The sequence below is a fragment of the Haemorhous mexicanus genome, chromosome 3 (genome assembly GCF_027477595.1).
Source record: "Haemorhous mexicanus isolate bHaeMex1 chromosome 3, bHaeMex1.pri, whole genome shotgun sequence".
In the NCBI taxonomy this organism is placed as follows: domain Eukaryota; kingdom Metazoa; phylum Chordata; class Aves; order Passeriformes; family Fringillidae; genus Haemorhous; species Haemorhous mexicanus.
In genome coordinates this window covers 5,865,070-5,888,904 of record NC_082343.1, presented here as the reverse complement: position 1 = coordinate 5,888,904, position 23,835 = coordinate 5,865,070, and the positions used below count along the sequence as shown (strand labels likewise).

At 42.1% G+C, this 23,835-nt stretch overlaps 1 protein-coding gene across 6 annotated transcripts; it reads right to left on the bottom strand.

Moving 5' to 3' along the window:
• Positions 1 to 116: 116 nt before the first annotated feature.
• Positions 117 to 20,696, bottom strand: BTBD3 (BTB domain containing 3). Of its 6 annotated transcripts, none has more exons than XM_059840649.1 (5): positions 20,636 to 20,696; positions 9,555 to 9,819; positions 8,918 to 9,008; positions 8,305 to 8,423; positions 117 to 4,423 (listed from the first exon to the last, which is right to left on the bottom strand). In XM_059840649.1, the coding sequence occupies exons 2-5, from the start codon at positions 9,695 to 9,697 to the stop codon at positions 3,391 to 3,393; spliced, it is 1,386 nt and encodes a 461-aa protein (XP_059696632.1). In that variant the 5' UTR covers positions 9,698 to 9,819; positions 20,636 to 20,696; the 3' UTR covers positions 117 to 3,390. The 6 variants fall into 6 exon arrangements, with proteins under 6 accessions (XP_059696632.1, XP_059696633.1, XP_059696636.1 ...); XM_059840650.1 differs by lacking the exon at positions 20,636 to 20,696 and adding an exon at positions 20,328 to 20,445; XM_059840653.1 differs by lacking the exon at positions 20,636 to 20,696 and adding an exon at positions 20,247 to 20,400.
• Between the last annotated feature and the right edge of the window lie 3,139 nt (positions 20,697 to 23,835).

Below are 23,835 nucleotides of genomic sequence, written 5' to 3'. Positions count from 1 at the left end.
TGCATAAGCTCAACAAATATCCCTGCACAACTGAACAACAATAGGAACTGTTAAAAGAGATAACTAAGTAAGGACTTTCACAGCTCATGCTTCAAAGATGCTGCAGGAAACAACCATTTAAGAATCATTTTTATTTTTATGTTTAACGTGATTATACACATTCATGAGTCCAACAAGATCTGCACTGTGACATTAAAGATACAGTACAATAACATTCAACATGAGGTACTTTATATATTTATATATATCTGTCCTTTATAAATAATGCTGTAAGCCTGCTAAGGTCAAACAATGCTTCAGCACAAATGGGTGCTGGGACCTGAAGTGAGCCGAGTTTATCACAACAAAAAACAAAACCCAAAACAGTTCAGTGCAATAAGAGTGTAGAATTTAAAGTGTTTACTTAAATACTATTTTAGATATGCAGAAAGTATATTACATTATACTCTCTTATCACAGATTCCTCTCACCAGCAAATCAAAGATACAAGTAGCAAGAGCCAGGAACAGTTTAGACAGAATCTGCGAGGTGATCTCTATCCACAGCAGGTTTATATTCCAGGCTGATATGGCTGATGCTTGCAAGATGTCAGTCAATGTACTCAAGCTTGGGTGCTTCTGCTAAACCAACCAAATCCAGAGTCAGACACCTACTGACTGAAGTGCCCTGATGTCCCAATGTGAGTGGCACTGGCCACCTTCTTACATCCCAGTACTTGTTAGCATCACAAAGTGCTCAGAAGCAAGTTATGCTGTGAGCATCAAAAGGTGTTTTGGGTGCCTTTGTCTGATCACCCACACTCAAAACCTTTCCCTGCACCAGCTCCCAAAATCCAGAATGGACTCAGAGGAATTAAGCTAGAGGTTGCTTTCACCCTACTTCGTCAAAAAGACTTCATAAAAGAATCAAATAAGAACAATAATTAAATAAGAGCTCATTTTCTACACATTACAGCTACAGAGTGTTCTGATCTCTGAACTTCTCTTCCAGCCAGTGAACATAGCAGATATGTCACCTGTATTAGCAGGTAAGTCAAAACAAATAATAAATTCTAGGTGAGAACCCAGGACTAGTTAAAGCAATGCAGTACTGACTTGTCCCACCAGCTGTGGCACATATTTTTTTTACCAAACAAATCAGAATGCATCTCGCTACCACAACCTGTCAATCTGCTTATCACTCGGAGTAATTACATCTGCATCAGCCACTTGCTGTACAAAAATTTAATCAGCTGATTAGCATCTTTCTCTGCTTTGAAATGTATCTAAATAAATGGAACTGCTGCTCAGATGTTGTCTAAAAGTAGATGACCGTTACCTCATCACAATCTCAGATTCCTTTCTATGATCTCTTCAGCAACTCTTTCTCCACTCCATACCATTTATACTCTTGTCTATTTTCAGTTGTAGATCTAAATATAAATAACTGGAGGTTTTTATAAATCTCTCCCTGGGAGTTTTCCATGGAGCATTCTGTTTAGATTTCACAAACAGTCTGGATTATGTACATCTGTTACAAAAAACAAAACATTTTTCTATGTATTTTGAGGGTATTTACATTTCAGAAAGAGAGCTGCTTACACACACATGTATGCATGTATACAAAACATTAAACGTTAAGAAGGATGAAAGGCATAAATCCTGTGGAGTACTTTTTTTACCTGGCTCTCCTTTTATTACCTAGAGAGAAGATCTGGGCTTTGACTACACTCCACTTCTCCTTACTTCAGATGGTATTTTGGACACTGCAAAGATGTATTTTGGCACTTTCCAATGGCCATGGGCCAGGACTCCGACCATCAAGCAACACTTAGAGTAACAGCATTTAACTGGTAAAATAAGATGAGAAAAACATTTTTATGACAGAACTGACAGGTGAATTTAGGGTTATGCTACATTAATGTGTGGATATACTGTAACATTATTCTTCAGCAGGTCTAAAGAATCATTTGGTCCTCTCATTTTGTAAAAGGTACACAACAAACAGAACCCATTTCAGAGGTGAAGCAGGATGCTTTACAATGGGCAGTGCAGCCTTTGAGGAACACCTGTCCCAGTGCAGTGATGAAGGATGTTCTCATGTTTCTATACCTGGAATTCTTATTTATACTGGTTTCTTCCCCTGATACAAGGAGTATCCCGCATACTTTTGCAAAAATTATATGGACAAGTAACTTCCTGGGAGAAAAAAACCCAGGCAAATAAAAAGGTTCTGGACCACATAATCCTCTGATTGATGTGTAGGCAGAAGCAATTGCAAGAGCTCCAACAATAACCCATTAGGGGAGACTTCCTCCCCTTCACTGCTATCAGATGGTATACACTAAGTGTAACATGACCACAGTTGGGAACCTTCTGTTTTTGTCTAAATTTCAACTGGTAATAAAAAGAAGAAAAACAAAATCTCATATTACAGAAAAAAATCCAAGTCAAGATTGATACATTCTTTTGTTCCTCTAAAATCTGCCTCTACCATGTTTAGGAAGAAGAAAAAACCCACCCAGAACAAAGAAAAAATTATCCTGCATCAGATGATTGATATAAATTCCCATTTATTTAGCAAGGGTTCAAAGAAATGCCATTTAAAGAGCAGATCAACTCTAATGTAGCAAAACCTGGGTCATAGGAGTAGAGTTTCAAGAGCTGCATACACAATTTGAATACATGCAAGTACTTCCTTGCCTGCAAGGTGGGATTCCTAGAAAATTAACTCCAAGGGTAACTTGCCAAGCCCACATCCCTTCCTCACTGTGAACATGTCCATGCACTGGGGATATGGCCGGTATGCCGTGGAGTTTCCTGAAAGAGGCTTCCTTCTTCCCATCTCTTCCTGGAGCCATCCCAAACAGCTGGCTACAGGAGAATCTAGCAGGATGAAGGTTTAAACTTGTGCTTTTTCTGCTTATAACTGAAGGACTTCTTCCAGCCCCCATGGTCAAAAGCAGCTTGGTTTACCGGAATCTCCAAAGTCTGCAGAGCAGACAGCAGAGAGAGCTATAAAACAAGACTTTGTTTTCTATTCCTACCTCCCCAATACAAGCAGAAAGCAGAAAATGGAGAAAGAAAAAATGGATCAATGAAGACAGTGTTTAGTGAGATTCAAGAGAGAGGTGATTCACTGGTGCATCAAAGAAAGGGTCAGCATCACCAGCAAACAGGCACCCCCCTTACAAAGCCTTTAAAACTTGCTTGTTTCTAAGAGCTTCCAGTTTACATATTACACTTAATCACCAATGATGCTACAAGTACAGCAAGCCAGGAACTTGCCCACAGGATTTAGTTACATATTCCCTGTACTGATCACATATCTGCAGATAAAAAGCTAAGAATCAGTAGGCCTGAACCAGACAGGTTCTTGATAGCAAAATGCTTTGTATCCACACACTCCCATTCAAGCGTAAAATATGAGTTCGGGAATTTGTCCTCCCTGTACCCCTGTGCCATTTGTACTGTCCGAGGAGCACTGAAACTGAACAGTCACCTTCCCACACTGAACTTCTGTCATTCCTTCTTGTCCAAAATAGCTGAGTTCGTTACCATCCAGTATCACACTCGCTGTGTAAAAGGTGTCGGGCTCAATCTGCACTGGATACTCAAACCACACGGGAAAAGTGTTACTAGAACCATCCGAGAAGTATTTACTCAAGTTCTGGCCCAGGATAACTCCTTGTCGCTTCAGTTCAATCTTAGCACTGTACTCTGCCGACCCACAGCTGGAGCCATAGAGCCCAAAGCCAGCAATAAACACTCTCTTATCAACAGCAAACTGGATGCTGTCACAGCGGCCCCGGTAGCGCCACTGGTTGCTGCGGTAAGCGCAGGACTGGAAGCGGTGGCAGCGCTGAGGGACGAGGCCTTTGCGGGGCTTGCTGACAAACTGCAGCTCTGGCTTCTTGGCAGCCGTGTACCAGAGGAAGATGTCGTTGGTTTCGTTGAGAGTCAGGATCCCGGACTGGGCGGCGCCGTTGGCGAAGTCGTCGAGGGCCATGGTGGGGATGCGGATCAGGTAGAGAGCCTTGCCCAGCACCTTGCGCTTGTTCTCTATGGTGGCCGTCAGCTCTTGGCGCTGGCACTCCACTTCAGCCCAGTTCAGAGCTGCCTCAAAAACAACAATTTCTTTGGCATTCAGAGTCTCCCTTCGGAGAATGCTTTCAAGTGTCTGAAAATCAATGTCACAGAAGCCCTCAGACTTCAAAGCGAGCTCAGCCTGGGCATCAATCACTTCCCAGCAGCGCTGGGTCAGGTCAGGTTCCTCGAATAAGCAGCTCTGGGAGAGCAGCACGCAGGCATTCTTTGCACTCAGACTTGTCTCAAGAAAGTTAACGCAGGCACGGGCCAGGTGAGGGACAATGTACTTCTTGGCAGCATAAAGAGTGGCCAGGACAGTGTCTGCGGCCAAATCGATCTCATCACAATAGATGTACCTGAAATAAAGCACACAGGTGTAATGCTGCTGCTTAATGTGACACCAGTTTGTCAACAAACTCATACAAAATCATAAACAAAGAATATTTAAATGGCTCCACATTAAAATCAAGCAGTGCTTTAGGGAGTATTGATTACGCCCAGAAAGAAAGAACAAAAAAATTCAGCACTTATGTTAAGACCATGGAAGAGAACAGGTTTAAATCTAAGGTGAATACAACTTTCCATTTGGAGTGCACGCTATGAGACAATTGTTTAAAAACTGTGACCCCTGCAGCTCTGTGCTCCTTCCCCACAGGTCTTGGCTCCCAGGCAGGAGCTCCTGCAGGGCTGCCTCCCTCAGCTACCACAGGAGCCTGGAACATGTGTTATCAAGAGTCCTTGGATGCGTGTCCCTTGATGGTGAACCGTGGTTTACCGAGATGAATGAACAAGTTTGTAGAGAGTAACTAGGTAATCTAAGAAGAGAAATGCTATTCAAGTATATCAGGTGCTATCCATTTCTGTAACTATTGGATTGGGTTCTTTTCAGAGGTGGCTTTTTTGTTTGGGCTCATGGTTTTGGTTGGTTTTTTCAAAGGGTTATGAAACGTATCGGAAATGGAAGATTTTCTGGTTTTTAACGCTCACAACATCCTAACTCAACTAGCACAGCATTTTCACTCAGTCTCACTGCATAAGGATGAAAAAAGCTTTATTGCTATGGCAGTGTGGTGGAAGAGATGAAGGTGAAATTCTATTTATGTGACTAAACTGCTGGGATTCATTGCTCAGAGAAATGAAGCATTGTACAGTTTGTTCTTTTCAATATCTCATGCTTCAGGGCTCCATTTGCAGCTGGTGAATGCAATGTGCTAAAACCATGCCAAATGCAATTTCACTCTTCACAGGGATAAGCAAGTCTTGATGGTTATGGCTGATAAAAGTGTCTTCCTCCAGAAAAGCTAAAGTTGTATGCAACCCTGTATCAATTAAAATTTTCTAGTTAGCAGGTTTCCCTACACAATGAGTTTTCTGCAGAACAGATGTGCCTATAAAGAGGAATTAGTATCTACACTGATCTTAGTTGTAAATAACTATTTGTATTTTTGCAGCTGTAAGATAGTATCCTCCACACCGCACTTGGAAACCATGCACAGGGGAGATACTGTTCCAGCAACATAACATCTAAGAGGTTACAGAGGAAAAAGAAAACTTACATAGAGCCAAGCTTATTTTTAGTGTTTACTACTTGGTTTCAACTTATTTGTGAAACCAAAGAACCCATCTGTATATCAATGGTTACAGGCTTATCTCCTTTATTGCCCAAAAAATTCCATTTTCAATTTGTTTTTATGATTCATGTGATTGCTCTCCTACTCTTTCCTCCCTTCTATTACTTCTCTTTGCCTGATAATGCAACAGAGAATGATGACATCTGTTTTAAATCTAAATAGTTCAAAAGTTGCTATTTTAATATTGCTGAAAATAAAGAACTAATATCACTGATGTACAGCAGACACAGCACAGATCGACTGTCAGCAATACTCCACACCTCTGACTCTGCCAATGCACCTCGGCTCTGGTTTGCAATTCCTGATATTCCAGTTTCACCCTGTTCTCAAACACAGGACTCTGCCAGACCACGGCGTTTGGTGGTTTAGTAACACATTCAGCCTGGATGAGATGAGATCACAGTTCTAACTTGAACAGTCAAGACTGAGATAAGATATAATACATTAGTGCACCAATTCAGTTTGGCAGCTAGACTATGCATTTAATCCTGTTTTTAAAACAGTAGAGAACAGGCAAAGCACTTTTACTGGGAGAATAACTAATGTCTACCCATCGTGGTATTTCCTGTATTACACCTGGCAATATCTTGTTTGTTGTCAGAATGGCCACTGTGTAATAAAACAGAAAGCATATTTATGCCATCAGAATTCATTGGCCCAGAAGGAAAAAAAAAAAAAACCAAACTTCTTGAGCAAGATGTCAAAACCAAAAAACCCAAGCTAAATATATTTTCTGACAAAGTTTATGATGCAGAAAGAAGCCTGTGAAGGAGAGGCTGCCTTGGCATAGCTAAAGTCTTTCCCTCTGTAGCAACATAGCTTTGCCATCCAGGGCTCACAGCAGTTGCAGGAAACACTCACAGGGATGGTTTCCCAGAGTGAGAGGAGTGAAGGGGACAGTGGCTCCCCCTAAGACCCACAGGCAGTGGATCCTGTGATCAGGGGACACTGCACTGCTGAGCAGCATCCCTATGCCTTCCCTGCACCATCCCAGTGTCGCAGACACTGGGGCACTCTGCAGCCTCAGACACACTGCATCAGGGAAGACAGCACTGGCAAGGTTACCTCAACAGCCACACAGACCACAAACTTTTTTTCTGGTCTTTAGGGTTTTTTCAATAAAGGCTGAGAAGGTGAAGAATCCCATGGTTCTGGCCATGCTCTCCTAGACAGTTTCCTAAATTGCCATGGGCTAAATAATATGCCAAGACCTAGATGTCAGTATTGCTACTCTCTTTTCTAGGCTTTATTTCTGCACACATTTCTTAATGATAAATTCAGAAAGCATTCAGTTTTTATATGGCACATCATATTTAGCCACGGTGAAATAGATTTGCTGTTCAAAAAGAAAGGGGGGGCTGAAAGAACCCGAGTATCTTGTATTTGTGATTTGTAAAATTCAGCATGAAAGTAAAGTGTAAGTCTGAGCTCTGCCACAAAATCAAAAAGGCCCAAAGCAAAGATCCATAACACACGTCCCTACATAATGTCACATCTTAACTTTATATTCTAGGTCTACAGAACATCTGTGGAGCTCTCCTGGCAGTTACCTACATTTGCACAAAACATCCCTGATAATAACCCATAAAAACTCTATATGCAACTTTGAATGCTCATCTATGATGCCAGTGAAATGTTAAAAATGAAACTCTTCTGCAATCACAAGTTAATCAAACAATCTATGAAACACAATAAATTGCTAGTTAGTGATTATATCATTACGTGCAAGAAAACCTGCAGCATATTAAAGGAATCACTATCAGATACTGATGTATTTTTTGTATAGGAAAGCAACACCATTTATTTAAGCTGAAGGAAAAAAACCAAAAACTCAAAGCCATGGCATTTCTGTGATAGGGCATTTCTCCTCAACAATCAGAGTTTATAGATACATTCAAGGACAATTCAGCTGGGAAGCTGCTTCATTATGCCCATTTAGGAGAAGAGAGCATTTCTTATGCAGTTTGCAAGAAAAAAAAGAATGATCATATAAACTGACTCATTTTCCTTGTTAGATAAAACCCCTATTCATGTAAACAGCCTTTTTATCACTTTCCAAAGACATCAATATGACAACATAAGGAGAAATTTATTTTTCAGAGGATATACTGAATAACTTAGGGTCATTTTTCTAAGACAAGACCTGCGTACTGCAGGTTTATAAAAGATCTGGAACAATGTCAGTCTACAAACCCAGCAATTTACTGGGTCTGAGGGGGCTTCGTGCATACATTTTTAACTTTTCTCTATGCTTGCAAAGTAGAACAGTTGGTTTGGGGTTTTTTGTTACAGCTGACAAACCTTTTTAGTAACTCCATTCCTTTGTGTAACATATAGTGACAAATCAGATCAATAGGCATTACAGTACACAATGTGCCCAAAGATCCCCTGTCAAAGTCATTATTTAAAACTGCCTGCATTAGTCTAGTATGTGTGTGCCTGAAAGTACATAGTGAGAGCAAAATTAGGTGAAAGTTTAAAACACAAAAAGAGGAATATTTCAAGCAACTGCTTTCTTTCTGTTTATATGTAACTTCAGCAATGACATTGGCAGGGTATGTATACATCAGACAGGAAAACATATCCAGCAGATGAATGATGCTTACTTCAGCATTGCAAGAAAAGCAGCAGGCTCAACATCTGGTATACGGATTTCATCTTTGTCCTCAGCAAGCTCTCCGTAAAACATTGCATGGAATACAGAGCTCCCAACAGCCAGGACATACTGTTGAGAAAGGGAAATCTTATTTCATGCTTTGAACTGAAAACACTGCCAACACAAACATTGTGGGAGAGCCACTCTGAGCAAACTGGGCTGTACTGACAGGCTCTACAGACACACTTCAGTAAGAAATGAAGCCCAAGTTAAGAACAAGTTACACATTTTCCTTGTATTTTACTCTCCTGGGCATAGATGCATTAGCTACTGGAAAACGCTCACCTCCACCACAGAAGTTAACTATTTCTAGGAAATCTCAAGAGCAGTATTAATCAACAGCACAAAGCAGTATTCCTACTTTACTGCCTTAGCCCAGCAAATGTGCTGTTTAACAAAAAACACAAAGAAAACCCAGGGAGAGATTATCCCACTGCACAGAGCCTTTCCAAACAGGCTGCTGCCTGTCCCAGAAGAGCTGAGCCTCCCACATTGTCCTGCTGTAACTGTGGGAGCTCTCTCTGGCCCTCCCCACCCCAGCAGATCATGCAGCTGTTGCTTACTTTGTGTCCTGGCAGCCGCTGGGTCCCACCTGGTGGCCCGACCACAAAATGAACATCTGCCATCAAGTCATTGTTGAACATCACTGCATTTCTACAAACAGAGGTAGCATGTTAATTTGTGGCACCCAGGAACTCTCTCTGCATGTCCCAGACCCAAGAAATTTGATTTTTTTAACTTCAAGTTGCTTGCTAGCAAAGAGAAGCAGGTCACACTTTCCTTCCAGCTGCTTTACACATCATTGCACAAACATACCAGAGAAAATACTAAGGAGGCAAAAGTATTTCTGGTGTGTGTGGGTGCAATAAAACAAACCCCCAAACTTCTGAGAACTTTCCAAGAAGTGGAAATCAAAGTCCAGAGCATTTATCACTGAAAATCCCCACTGAGGTCTAAAAGGAAATCTTTACGGGTATGGTGCAGCTTTCAGCAACATTTTTATTAACTCAAACAGATGCACTGACTGGAAAAGAGATACTAAAATATATTCTCCATTACCAAAATTCTTATTTCCCACACACATACAGGGAGAAAAAAAAAGCCCAAACAAAATATAACCATGTTTTCTTCAGCAAATAAACGCATTCTGGGCATTTCGCTACTCCATTCAAACACCAAAAAAAACTGCCCTGAACTTACCTCTCTCTGATGGTTGGATAAAGTCCTTGCCAATTAGGTGCAGGAATAGTGTTGTTGTTATTGAGATTTTGCTGATGGTACTGCTGGACAGCAGTTGTATTAGTATTAGCTGGTTTCTTTCGGGGAAAAATATCAGCAGCCATCTTCTTCTTCTTTTTGGTCTTCAAGGTAATGATTTCATAGCAAACTGGAGGCAATTTGCTGTTGCTACTGCTGCTGCTATTTCCTTTCTTAGAGCTCTTCTTAGACCTGTTCTTGACCGTCTCTGGAAGCATCAAGAAGAAGGTGAGACATTTCATGTTCTTTCCTTTCTCATCTACCATCAGTATACCCGTGAGTAAAGACCGACAGCCTAACTAGCTAGGAACATTTAGGAATCTATGTGGAAGCTGTAACACCAAAAGCAGCAGAGCTGAGAGTCTGCTTCTTTTCCAGCAAGACAAGGTGACCTTTCCAGCACCCAGAGTAAGAAACTGAGTTTAAGTTTGATCCAGTACTTGAACCGTTAAATACATCCCCATCATTCCTTCCAGCCTTCCCGATCAGGAACCGCCTGGCAGCGCTACAGCCGGGGCAGAGGGCAGGAGGAGCGCACGGTGGCAGTGCCAGGCTGCCGGCGAGCCCAAGTTGTGCGGGCAGGGCTGGGAGCGGAGCGGGACCGTCAGCCGTGCGGCCGGAGCCGGCAGCGCGGAGCCAATGGCTGCAGGCACCGAGCGCGATTGGGCTCGCACACAGTGACACCTATTGTAGCCTGTGCCGCTCCCACGTTAAAGCCACAGCAGCGCTCCCGCAGCTCCCCCGCAGCCGGCGGCGAGGATGGGATGGAATCACTGGCACACGCGGCTGGGTGAGCGCTTCTCTGCTGGGTGTGTGAGCTCTCCTCGGTGCCGCTTCAATTTTCACAGGCGAAGCACTAAGAAGTTGAAATCAGGAAGAAAGATCTGAGTCTATTGCCGTGGGAGCTATTTCCACGGGCATTCGATATTAGCACAGCTTCCTCTGCCTGTAGCATTCCCACAAATCCCTCCTGTAAGAGCTGCTCGGTGAGTGTGCCACATATCAGAACCGAATTAAAGAATCGAGCAGCAGCACGGACAGCGATGCAGCCAAAGGATCCCTTTCAGCGCGGCTTCTACTCCAGTGTAACATGAACAGGGATGAGGTCACAGCTTCAGCTTTAACTCCTTCTGTTTCCAGATAACATAACAGCCTTTGACAGGGGTCCCAAATCACTAAGCAGTGCTAATTAAGCCAGCTTACACCAGCTATGGCTGCACCACATCAGAAGAAAACTTCTAGATGTGTAATCAGATTAAAGCAAACCAGAGTGAATATATTTAATCAATATTTCAAAGCATTAAATGAAAGGGTCTGAATGATTCAGAGAGTCTCAGGCAAAAATCACTCCTTGAGCTGCAAACAGTCCAATTTATTCACAAATACTTTCTGAAATAAACAGGATACAAGCTATGCCAACCAAACCACTTAAATAGGAAATAAGTCTATTTTTTAGTCATTCGTTCACTCAGAACTTAAATTTTGATCAGATATCTTTAATAGCAGGTCAAGTGTATAGAAAGAGCACCAAATAAGCATAGCCACTTAAAAACAAAAGCAGGGAAATAAAAAAATACTTGGAATGAGGTGTCAACATATCACACCTTAAAATATTGGGGAGCAGATAGTTAAAATATGATTTCATAATTACTTTCAGTTTTAAAGAAAAAATCCTCTGCTTTCAAAGCTAATTTAGCCACATTTTGCCTTAATTAGTTTTGCTGGACAAGGGTACAGCAGGGAAATTAAAGTGATAAAAGGTTGGTGAAGAAATCTTGTTGAAGCCCCTGACAAATCTGCCACTGACTCAAACAGAAATATTACTCAGGCTATTTATTCAGTCTCCATCCCAACTGCCTGAATCACAGCTGTGGCTGTGTAACACACACTCAGAGTGTCTTTAACCTGAGAATGTGCTGGTATTTCTAAGATTACCAGGTCTCCTTGGGAGATGCTCCACACCAAGCCCTCACTGCATGCCCAAACCATCTGGAGGCTTTGCTGCAGTGGCTGGGGATGATGATGATGCCATTCCCAGACATATCTGGCCTTCTGTCTGAAGGCAATGCCCATGGAAAGGGGAAACAGAGGGAGACGAGCCCATGCTGCTACATTTCACAATCCAATATCTTAGTGCAAAATCTCCTTGACTGCTGCTTTAAAGGAAGATGGTTGGTTATGCCTGAAAGGCAGAGACATATTTCTAAATACATTGAGGGGAGGTTATGTAACTTACAAAGAAATTATTTCTAGCAACCTTTTCTCTCTCCTCCACACATTTTCTTTTTTATCTGCAATAGGCTGATTAGGAAGGGAAACTAAAACCTAAACCATATTGAACTGTAGAGAGGGAGAAGAAGGGGTAAAGGAGAAGAAACTCATACCACAGATGGAATCTTATAACTGCTCACAGCTGAGTTTTTCAGAGGAACACAGCAGGTATTCCCAGCAGAGAATTTGAGTTTGTTGAGTTTGTGTAAGTTTTTTTTCTCTCCTTATGTAAATTTCCAGCCCTTCCAAATAAAGCAATAACCCTTTTGCCACTGCACAGGACAAACATTTCAAAAGGAAGAAATCTTTATAAAACCTCTTAAAGATACAGAAAACCACAGACTCCAGAAAATCTGGCTCTCAGCATTGCAGTTGGCAGAAGGCAAAAGACAGCAGGGGTTGGGAGATTTGATTGTCATTCCACAAATCCATTTTATAGACTCCCAAAGTATATAAAAATCAAGGTCTCTGCACATTTCTTCAAACCAATGACCACGACAAATCCAAAGATTTTACACACACACCAGATAAGGTCACTGGGAGACTCCTGCAGATAAAGAGAATGAGGGACAGACTGACCAGTTAACTCCAAGTGGGAAAGACAGATTGTAAATGTGAATCCACAGGAATCCACCAACCTTTGAGTTCTGGAGCACACCACACATGCACAGCTCTTTGTGCTTTCTGGGAAAGGAAAAGGAAAAGGAGAGAGAAGCTGCAGCTGAAGCATGTTCTGAACTCAGAAGTCAGACCCCAGCAGACAAGAAGTATCTGCACAACAGGATAAAAAATCTGGCCCAGTAAATAAAAAGTCATCTTTGCCTGCTCTTAAGCCAGCTGCCAAAACCTGGTCTGCTCTAACTAGAAAATAGCACAGATTCCAGAACAGAACCTAAACAGATTTAGATTTTCATAGAACTCCTATGAAAAACTACAAAGCTCTTACAGGTTCATGCCACCTTCCACTGCACTTCATCACCCCAGGAACTAAGTCTCATAAACCACTCATTAGATGGATGTGAAAGAGGAAAAAAAAAAAAAGAAACCAAAGAATGATTGTGCTAGTCTCTGTAGGTACAGGGTTTGTGGTAATTGGGAATGGGGATGGAGTTGAGCCCCAATGGGTACAGCTGTGAAAAGAGGTGAGCAGCACTGACAGCAATGAGCCACGGAGTGCCCAGGTGCACTGACCAGCCACCAAAGGGAACACAGGGCACACAGGTGCAGTGCAAGAACATGAGGGTATAAAAGGTTGGACTAAAGGGCTGATCCCTGAAGCCTTCTGAAGTGGTCTGGTGTCACTCTGTATGGGTTAAAGCCTTCTGATATTGCATGGTGATACTCTGTGTATCATGGCTATCTGGACTGCAGCATGTGCTGTGGCATATGCTGTGACAATTCTCACTCCCTGTTCTTTCTGTTTTGGCAGCAGCTCCCATTTCCTTTCATACAACGGTGTTTTGTTGTTTTACTATACAAATACTGTTAATAAATTTAGAACTCAATGCACTGGCAGTCAGTAAAAACAGCCCATGTACTGCTGCCTGTTGAAAGACCAGTCAAAACTCCCAGTTTAGATCAGTCTGTCTCCAACAAGAGGATCAAGGAAGGTCACCTTCTCTGACCCACAGATCTATCCATTTCTGAAATCTTATTACAATGTGCTCCTAATCTTCTTCAGCAAGTCTCATTTTTCTTCATTAATTATATATTTAACAGAACTAAACTTGATATATATAACTGAGAAAAAGGAAAATACAGTCTTTCAAAGGCACATTAATTTTTATTTTACAAGCAAAGTAGTCAGACCAGAAATATTTCAAGTTAAAGGGTATAGGAAATTCCATGCTTAAATCTTTACACTGGCCTAATGGATATTCAAAATGCCAGAAGAATTAAGCAAAAGACTATATTCCCAGTCTGAGATACTACACAGCAAGTTACATGCCCCTTTCAAAATATTAGGAGCAGGTTAGGAGCCCTTGGAATCAGTTCCTGACCAAACATTTGCTGTTCAAACCCAAGTGTGTGCAACACACCTGCCATCCCAGCTTATTTATCCCTTAAGAACATAATATACCTTGTGAGGCAGAGGAGTCACAGTACAGCCCAGCTCTTGGTACAACTTTTAATAGCATGTTACTACTATAATTATGCCTTTCTAAAGGTAACTTCCAATAGGGAAATCAGTTTCATTTCCAGACCTGCTGGGAGTATTCTTCCTCATACTTCATCAGTTTCTCCTGTGCAATAGCAAGGATACCAAAGAGTTTTGTTTTGTTTTTTTTCTCCTTCTAATAAGCTGAGGTTTTGTACAGCTCTCATTTACAGGCTTGTTCCTCATGTAGCAACATGAGCTACACAATTTCTATAAAAAACAAGCTTTCATTAAAATTCCCAATTGTTTATTACATCATGAATAAAAGAATTCTTAGTAAGTACTGAGGAAAGGCACACATTTCTTTTTCTGTAAAATTGCCAAATGTCTTCTTTGGCAGTTACTATGCCTATATTGTTTAAATCCTGAATATCCCCCTACAAGGAAACAAATTTCAGATGACACATCCTGATGAACTAAAATAAACACACAATGTTACTGTTTAACAAATCTACCTGTCTGTCCACTGCTAGCTTTCACTGAATTTAAGTTAACTTCAAGCACTCATTTAAAGATGGAATATATAAGTTCAAAAACTAACTAAACCAACAGAAAACCTCAATAAACCAAACCCACACAGCTGTGGTGTCTTGTTCTGTTTACCTGTCTATGAATTATTTATTCACTTGGAAGAATCCTTCCCAATCACCATTCCAACCCTTCTGTTTGTAAAAACAAATTTGGAAAGGGCACTGATAGCTCTACCCTTCATTTCCTCAAGTAAAAAAAAATGCATTGCAGTGGACAAAAACTCTCAATCTCCTCTCTCCTAAGTTTCTTATTGGCAGCACTGGAAGAAACCAAGATGGCATCTACTTCTGTCAGCTGCATGGAAAAGCTGACAATGATGTCTCAGGTCTTGTATAGAAAAAAAAAAAGGCAACCAAAAGCAGGAAGAAAAATGGGCAAAATTGTTAACACTCTCAAGGAAGCCAAAACAGATGCTTAAAAAACAGCAATTACATCCCAGAATAGTGAAGAGCTGTGAAAGAGTAGAACAGTATCAGAGTAGAATTGCATCTTGAACCAAGACTAGAAGCTTCAAACCAAAGTCAAAAATAATTAAGTAGTATTTTTCTATAGAACTCATGCTACATTAGCAACATACTTGTTACCAAATATTCTTAACTGCTTGGTGCTTATGAGGATTTAAATACTTTGCATAACATTATCCACTAAGATAGCTTTTACTTTTTCTTCTTAAATGCCCTTAATGCTTCAAAGAAAGCAAAAGCAGAAAGTCCCCAGCAGCCTAGTCAAAAGGTAAACACCAATTTACATAAAATAGAAATCTAAAGAATGAATATTCACAACTGCTTTGTACTCCTGTAGTATTTCCTAGCATACAGCTGATCCATGGTATTTGTTTTAGTCTCTCTACCAATGCAGCCTTTCCATTAAATATTTTTAATATGTCATTAAGCAATATCTATTTTGAGACAAAGCAATCACACAAAACATACAACATTAATATCTACTCGTATGTTTACTTGCAAATAAATTTGCACTTTCTTTGTACGGATTTCAAGTTACTTTCCATGAGCCCGTTCCTACTTCAACTGCAACATCCCCCATTCTCATTTTTTCCTGTCACCTTTCTTGCTTAGCTGCTTAAAGCCTGCAATTTAACTTCAGTGAGAGGTTGAATAACTTAATATTTATGCCCCAAACATTTTGCTATGCTGGGTCTTTTCTTTTCAAGTTAAAGGTTTTCTTCCCTGATGGACCAAAAAACTGTATCAGAGTGAGGAAAAAAAAGTTCAAGATTTTCTTGTGTTGTCATTCTGATTTGAAGACCATGCCTGCTGCAGGAATGACAGTCCATATAAACCACAGCTGTGGCAAGGAAGGCCTACATTTAGACAACCTGCAGTGAACAATGTACCTGATCCCATTACAGTGAATTACCCCACAGACATTCTCTTCTGGGCATATGGTAAAAAATAATGTCAAATGCTTCATTACAACATAAAATATATTATTTGACAAACCTACTAAGAGATACTCCCCAATATCATAGTTTGGGAGCTGCAGGAAGAAAATATCTCAGAGCAAAATTAGCCATGCCTTCTATGTGCATTAAGTTGTTTCTTGATAGTTCAAAGTAAAACAAAGAATTATAAATTAACTCTGTGAAAAGAAAACCTGCAACCACAAAATCATAATTCAGTTCAAGGTTACAGGAGATAAACTGTTTTGCTACTAATTTAAAAGACACAAATTATGCATTTGTTCCCCATCGTGGCTACTAGAGCTTGTCCATTTCATTTCATGTAGAGCTTTGCTCTTGACAGTCTGTGGGGTCAAAAATTAACTTCTTTCTTAGTAGCTGCCATTTATTTATTTATAAACATGATATTGCAAACCTGAAAGCACTCAAACCTTTTTCTAAGGCAAAGGTCAACTTTAATTCTACTGTGCTTCTTACCAAAACTGACTGACAAAGGAAAGCTCAGATAGCTCAGGAAATTGGTAATGAGATACAGTGGTTTTCATATCTGGGTCACTAATTCTAAATTGACTAAGGTCAACAGTAATCAGAAGTCATTAGCATTTAATGATCCTTCAGTGCCCTGTGAGAAAGAAGCTAGTGATCTTAGCACACTTCAGGAAACCACCACTACAATCAGCACTCACATGCTGCCTGCTTCAAGGGAGAGGTCAGATCAGATGACTACAGACAGAACTTCCAATCTTGCAGACAGATCTCACCTCTGCAGACAAACCTTTTACTGATTTTAACTTGGCTCACAAACCATTATTTTCAAGAGTTAAATTAATATGGGTTCTCTGAAGGGCAGGCTGTAAGCTGCCCGCTCCTGCTCCTTCACATCAGCAGTTCTCAAATGTTTTTGTTCCCCTGCACACAGTAAGTCTGGAGAATGCAAATGCAAACAGGCCCTTCCTCAATGGCACCAGAACTACTCCATGAGTATCCACAGAGGAACTGCACCACAGTTAATTATGTTGGTGTATAACTCAAACACTACATTTTTCACGTGCAGGTAACCTACATTCACCACATCACACCACTGTGTTGAAGCTCCCAGTGGGACAGAAGGGGAGAGAGGATATTGCTACAGTGCACAACCACACCTGCTCTGTGCCCTGCACACTTCAGTCCCCTGGGACTGTCATGGCAGCAGCACCTTCAGCAAGGGTAAGGAGGACAGAGGGGACTTTTGGAAAGCTTAGTCAGATGTTGTAATGTAGGGGTCTGTAATGGAAAACCACATTGTGGTTTTACATCTAGGCAAGGTTAGGAAACATGCAGCTTAAAAGCCCACAGCAGATGAGCAACCTGTGTGTCCACAGCAGCAGAGCATCACAGCTGGCAGCATTCAGGGTGTTAAATAGGAAAAGTCTGGTACAGCATCTTCTTCCCACTGCATTTGAAATTACAGAAGAGGAAAATTATGACAGTGAAAGAGGAACAGGTCAGTACATTGGCAAACCAAGCCTCTGATGAGAAAAGCATTCTCAGCCACAGTGGCTCACGCTTCTCAAAAGCGAGAACTAAAACCAATGAGTAACAACTCTAGCAGTGATTTTACAACTGTCTATTAACCCCAATTTTTACATATGAGAGACTGATTGCTGCTAACCTGAGCCTAATCCAAACAGTTCAAGGAATGGAACAGGCATGACATCCATTGACTTGCACTGTCCTGAATGACTCTCCCTTTGCCACACATTAGAAGCTGTGTATCTTGTTACTTGCCCTTAACTGATTCCAGACTCTTCCAGCACACACAGCCTCTGCACTGCTCAAATTCTGGTTTCAGAACATATTTTTGTGCCTTAAGATGTATTTGTCTATCAATGTTAGGATATCTTAAATGTTCTTCTTCACAGTAACTCTGTGACACATCAGAACTGAAGTAGAGAAAAACTAAGGGTGGGGCAAGTCATCAAACAGAACAGCATAATTAAGGGACTGTACAAGATAAACATAAATAAACATTGGTTTTATGCATTATGAACTTTTATACAGCATGAAAACCTTTACTTTTTCTGGGTGTACACGGGGTAGTATCACTTTGGTCTTGTAGAATTGTAAAGGCAAAGAGCTCCAAGGAATCCTCACACCTCTCAGACAAGCAAACATCTCACCTGCCTGAAGGACTGCTTTCTTTTCATACTCTCAGAAACCCTTGCACCCAAGCAGAGATAGGCCAGCTCTAATTCCAGAGAACATAGATTTTAAAGAAAATACTCCTTTAAATTGCTTTGGATGTGAAGAGGAGAAAGTGCAGCTAGGGTGGTTATGGAGTGTAACTGGGTACATAAATATCCTGTCACAGAAGGATGTTATCAACAAGTCATTCAGCCTGGTACTGAAGTGCTACATGATCCTCCAGTGAAATATTTATTCAGCATATCAAGTAATCTTAGGGTACAGGCAACAGGGCTGGACAAGGTGATGTCTCTAGATACCTTCCCAATCTGTTTGTTGCCATTCTTCACCCCACACATACTCACAGACTGCCAACCAGCTCCCCAGTGTTTTAAAATGCAAACACTTTCTAGATGTTGGACTGGCCTGGTTTTCACAGCAGCTTGCTGAGATATCAAACTCAGAGAGGGCAGCAGGATCAGAAAACAGATGAGCCAGGACCCAAAAATGGGAATTTTGCAAATTTGAATGCAGTGATGTCTTACTTAAGTCTCCCCTCTCAATTTTCTGACAGACACACAGAAAGTGCTTTTGTAACCAAGGCAGGGGATTGGAATTCAACTTAATGGCAGAAAACACAACTGATGACAACTTCCACCACAAAAAGCTTGTAATCTTTTCCTTCCAAGATTCCCATCTCTTATATCCCTCTTTTGCCTCATCCATCAGCCCTTTGAGACAGAAAGTGCTGCTTTATCGCTCATTTAAGTGCCTCACAAAACAGAGCCCCCACACTAGCTCAGGTACCTGAACATTTGTAAAACAGAACAACAGCCAGCCAAGTCCAAGGAGTTACCAGAGACAGGATCAGGGCAGAATCATTTTGAATTATCAGAGAAAGATAATGCTGGGAATAAACAATATTCTGCTGCAAAACTTACTTGCAGAAGTTTCTACAACAAGTAATCTAAATTTCTTCTGCCAACATAACACATGGCCTATCATCATCAGACCTTTGTTTTAACTGAGCCTACCCTAGGACTGCTGCTTTCATTGTAAATGTTTGTCGAATTTAGAAAAAAAAATTGCTCACAAGCTCTAACAAGCAAGTGGCCAAAACATAAAAATTATTGTTGTAACTTGCATTTTTTTCCCCCCCGGCCTTAAAGGGCAAGCTAAATGAATCCCATGTTGCTTCTGGAAGGTGTTTCCTCTGGGGCAGAGCTGAGGATCACTGGCAGGAAAACACAAGGGAAGTTATTGTGCAGTTGGCTGCAGTGTATTTACTGTGGGGGATTTAAAATGGAAAAAAATAAAAAAGAAAGTACTACAGTCGACATTCAACTTTGGCAATCCTGCAAAACTTAGTTCAAATGAAGGCCCTAAGAGATTCGATTTGCAAAGCTACATTATCCCAGATACTGTACACCTATAACCCAGCACCATCTCTCTACAAAAAACAATTAAAAAAAAACCACAGAACACAGATTAAAATTTAACACACACATCACATGCTAAAAACAAAGTACTGTGAGGACTAACTACAAGGCAAAAAATCTGCACCAGCACTTCTCAGATGAGACAGCCTGTTGAATTAGGCATGTTAGTAACCACACTTCAGGAACACTTAGGTATCTTAACTTCAATCCAAACTTTTCCTCGAACTCACAACAACCCACTACTCCCTCCCGTTTTAAAATGCTGCAGCACTCAGGAAACACCACAAAGAACTGAATTTATAAACCTCGAAGTTCACGGGTGCCTTTCTCCAGACAAACAGGAAAACGGGGAATTGCAAAGGTGTGGGCCCTTGGGTGGAACCAGGGACCCCTCAGGGACAGGTACAGCAGAAGTTCGGCCAACAGCGCCGGGAAGGGAGGAGGAATTTATGCCAAACCGCGTGAAACTATTAATCGTGCCTCCGGGAAGGTTACCGAATTAATGCTCAAAGTACTTATTTGACAAAAGAGCTTTACTTTAAGCAGGAGAAAAGCCCCAAAGCCCAACTTTTGTTCTGCCTCCCGGTGGCGGCTCCAGCCTGGGCACAGCCGGGTCCCGGGGCTCCTCCCGAGCCCGCTCGGGGGCTCACCTCCGGCACCGCCGCCAACCCACCCCGCTGCCGCACAAAGGGGCACCGAGGGGACACCGCCACCCGCCTGCGGACACGCACCGCGACTCCAACCAGGCAGAGGCCGTGCCCGGGGCGCTCTTTGTGCGGAAGAGCCGGGCGGCCCCGCTCCCCTCACCGACGGGCCGCGCTCCGCGGCGTTGCCAGAGCTCAGGTGCGGCCGCCCCGCCCCGCCCTGCCCCGCCCCGCCCCTCACGGCGGCGCCTCCGCGGGGCGCGGGGAGCCCTTTCCCCGCCGGCACGGCCGCCGCAGCCCGTGAGGGGAGCGGGATCGGCCGCCACACCCCGGGGAAGGAGTGTTGGGGGTGGGGGGGAGCGCGGCTGTCCCCAGGCCCCGCACCCCGCACTGACCTGAGGGCGCTCCCGGGGCGGCGCGCGCGCGCGCGGCCCCTCCTCGCACCGGCGCGCGCGCGCGCGGCCCCGCCCCGCAGGGAACGCGAGCGCGCGCGGCCCCGCCCCCGGCCCCGCCCCTTCTCTCCCGCCCCGCCGGGAGGGAGGGAGGCAGGAGCTCCTCCCCAAAAAGGCGGCTGGAATCGCCCCCCAGTCCTCACCACAGCATCCCGGCGGCAGCGGAGAGTTGGGATTTCACCTGCGAATGAATTGAGTTGGGAAACAAACGACACGACACTTTCCACCCCCCCCCCCCCAATTTTCAATCACATTGGTGCCCGAAGGTGTGGCATATTCATACAGCCCCGACTTGCGATTTCACCTGAGAGCTAAATTGGGAGACAACCTAGCTATACCTTCTGTAAAAAACGAGGTTCACTCTCCTGTGAAAATTAGAAAGTTTAATAAAGGACAATTAATAGGAGACAAAGAAAATAAAGATTTCACGGTGGGGTGCTTGGCATTCTGCCAAGAGCACACCTGGCATTTCAGAGATGCTCTTTAAATATCCTTTCTATTGCATCAGTCTGCTGCATATTCATAAACAATTATACATATGGAAACTTTTCCTCAAGAACTGTTTAGCATGGCTCCTCCTCGGGGCTGCCTTTTTAGAGCATGCACATTTCTTGGCTGTGATTTTGGTCCGTTCTTGTTGTCACCTCCAGTTTGGGCTTTGGTCTGTATTTTCTACAGACAGTGGGTGCTGGTAACTGGTGTGTCAGTAGCAGGGATCTTCATCATATGAATGTTATCCCAACCAAGCAGGCACTTTATATCAGCTATTTCACTACTAGGTCTAAGTTTAGTTAACAACAGAAATAAATAAAACTCTATAGCAAGGTTACTTTAACATTATACATATAGCATCCATTCTAATATTTGCAAAAAGCCAATATTATAATATGTATTTATAACACCTCAAAAAATCAAATCCACTTTTTTTTCATTAAAATTTCTGTTAATGCCTGAATTGAAGCATATTCACACTGCACATACAAGATAAGTTGGAAGACAGCTAACAACATCTTTTTTAAAAAACAAAGTAAATTAGAATTTTAACCCTTTTTAACCCTTTTTTAAAATTTAGGAATCCCATGAAAGTTCAAGCATATTTATGACTTGTCACAACCAGCCTGTTGGAAGATTTGCCCTCTAAGAAAAAAAGCAATCTGTTTTTCTGTACATGCACCAATATCTCTGAGGGAGAGAGCTCACCCTTCCATTTGGACAGCAGCTTTGTTAGACTAAAAGAAAAAATGGATTAGATTATTAGGAAATTATTAGAAAATTAGATTACAAGGAAAAATGGTTGGTGGTTAAAATCTTTGTCTTTGTTCATCCACTGTTATTCCCAACCTCCAAGCAAAAAAAAAAAAAAAAAAAAAAAAAAAAAAAAAAAAAAAAACCCACCCCAAAAGAAAACCACCAAACCCCCCAAACAAACAGAAATAACAAAAACCAAATAAATAACCCCCAAACCCAACAGATTACAGGAGAAACTCCTCATGCAGCAGCAGCAGCAGCCACATTTCATCCCAGGGCCAATAACAGGCAGCCAGAGGGAAGAAACACCCTTCCCTATCACATTTATTTGTTTTTTCCCATATAAACTCAATCTTACCAGGAGATTTTGCCATACATCCTTCCTTGCAGGTCCTATCCTGCTGCTCATAGGGTGGCTAGGTTAAAAAAACAAAACAAAACAAAAAACCCAACCCCAAACACCAAAACATTTTGTTTTTGAGCTGCTGAAAAAACAATCAAGAGGGATGGAGCATTTTCAGGACCAGCACCCAGGATTATTCAGGATTTGTCATATAAATAAGGGATTTCTTATAATGCCAGTGTATGTAGGCACGTGGGAAATTAAAATGCATTGCTAGCATTTATTTTTAAAAGCATAGCAAAAGGCTCTGCTTGAAGCTTTAGGGCAAGTTTGGGGGATTTTTTTTTTATTATTTTCCCTCTGAAGAAACAATTATTTCTGGAATTGCTGCCATGTTCCAGCTTTAGTCTCCAGTGAACACTCATTGCCTGTATTATATACACATTATTCTAGCAGATACCTTCACCGTGTGAAATTGGGCATATCTGTGGATAATCAGCACTTTGCTTTTCCCATTTTAATATTTCAGCTATTAAAATAGAAACTAAACCAAACAGCAACAGTAATGACTGTACACACACACACACACACACACACACTCACTTTATAGCTGTTAAGGATTTTACCAGCAAAGGACACACTTTAAATTACAGTCTGTAAATGATCATTTAATTGGGTCTTGGGAAGCCAACAAAATAATCCTTGTCTGAAGTGAACTTAAACAGGCTGCAGGAAAACACTGCAATTTTCCATCCTTTTTGCAGAGGGAAGGTAAAAGGCCCTTTTGCAGTGGGGGTAATTTAGATGGGCAAATTGTGGGGAGAAGCCTTTTCCTCCAGGTTAGAGGAGTGTTGGGTACCTCTTGCAGATTCCCCAACTTCTGGGACTCTGGCTGGGCCCTCCCAGGGGGCTCTCCTGTCCGGGGAGACCCTCCTGGAGTGGTCTTGTGTCAGGAAAGAGAGACTCACTGGATTTTTTTGGTCTTCAGGTTCTTGTTTATTGTTATCTTAAGTTTTGCACGCTGCCCACACCAGGCTCAGTGCATTGGAAAGGCACTGCAAGGATGGCCAACAATCTCTTGTTACAAGGTCTTTTAAAGCTAAACTATCCAATGAAGAGCTGACACCTGGATTATTTCCCTTTTTACCCCAATAACTGATCCCAAAGAGCTGCAATGGGGACTTTTCCACCAAATTACAAAACGCCACCCAAACCCATGAAGAAGGAGGAAGAAGCAGCATGAAGAAGCAGCTCAGGACAACACCCTGTGCCCTCCATCTTGCTTCCATCCACAACATACTCAAAATCCCAAAACCTAAATTTCTCACCAAGTGACACACCTACACTGCTCTCTACAATCTACTTTACACCTTAGTGGATTCTGGTTTATGCTGGAGTCTAGGAAACTTTCTCCATGAGTGAGGATCAAAGTCAGTGCTCCCCTGGGGGTCAGGGCACCCCAGAGCAGACAGAGAAATATTCCCTGTGCCCTGGGTTTCCACAGAGGAGGTTATTCTGCAGCCTGAATTCAAAATCCCATAGCAGGAAAACA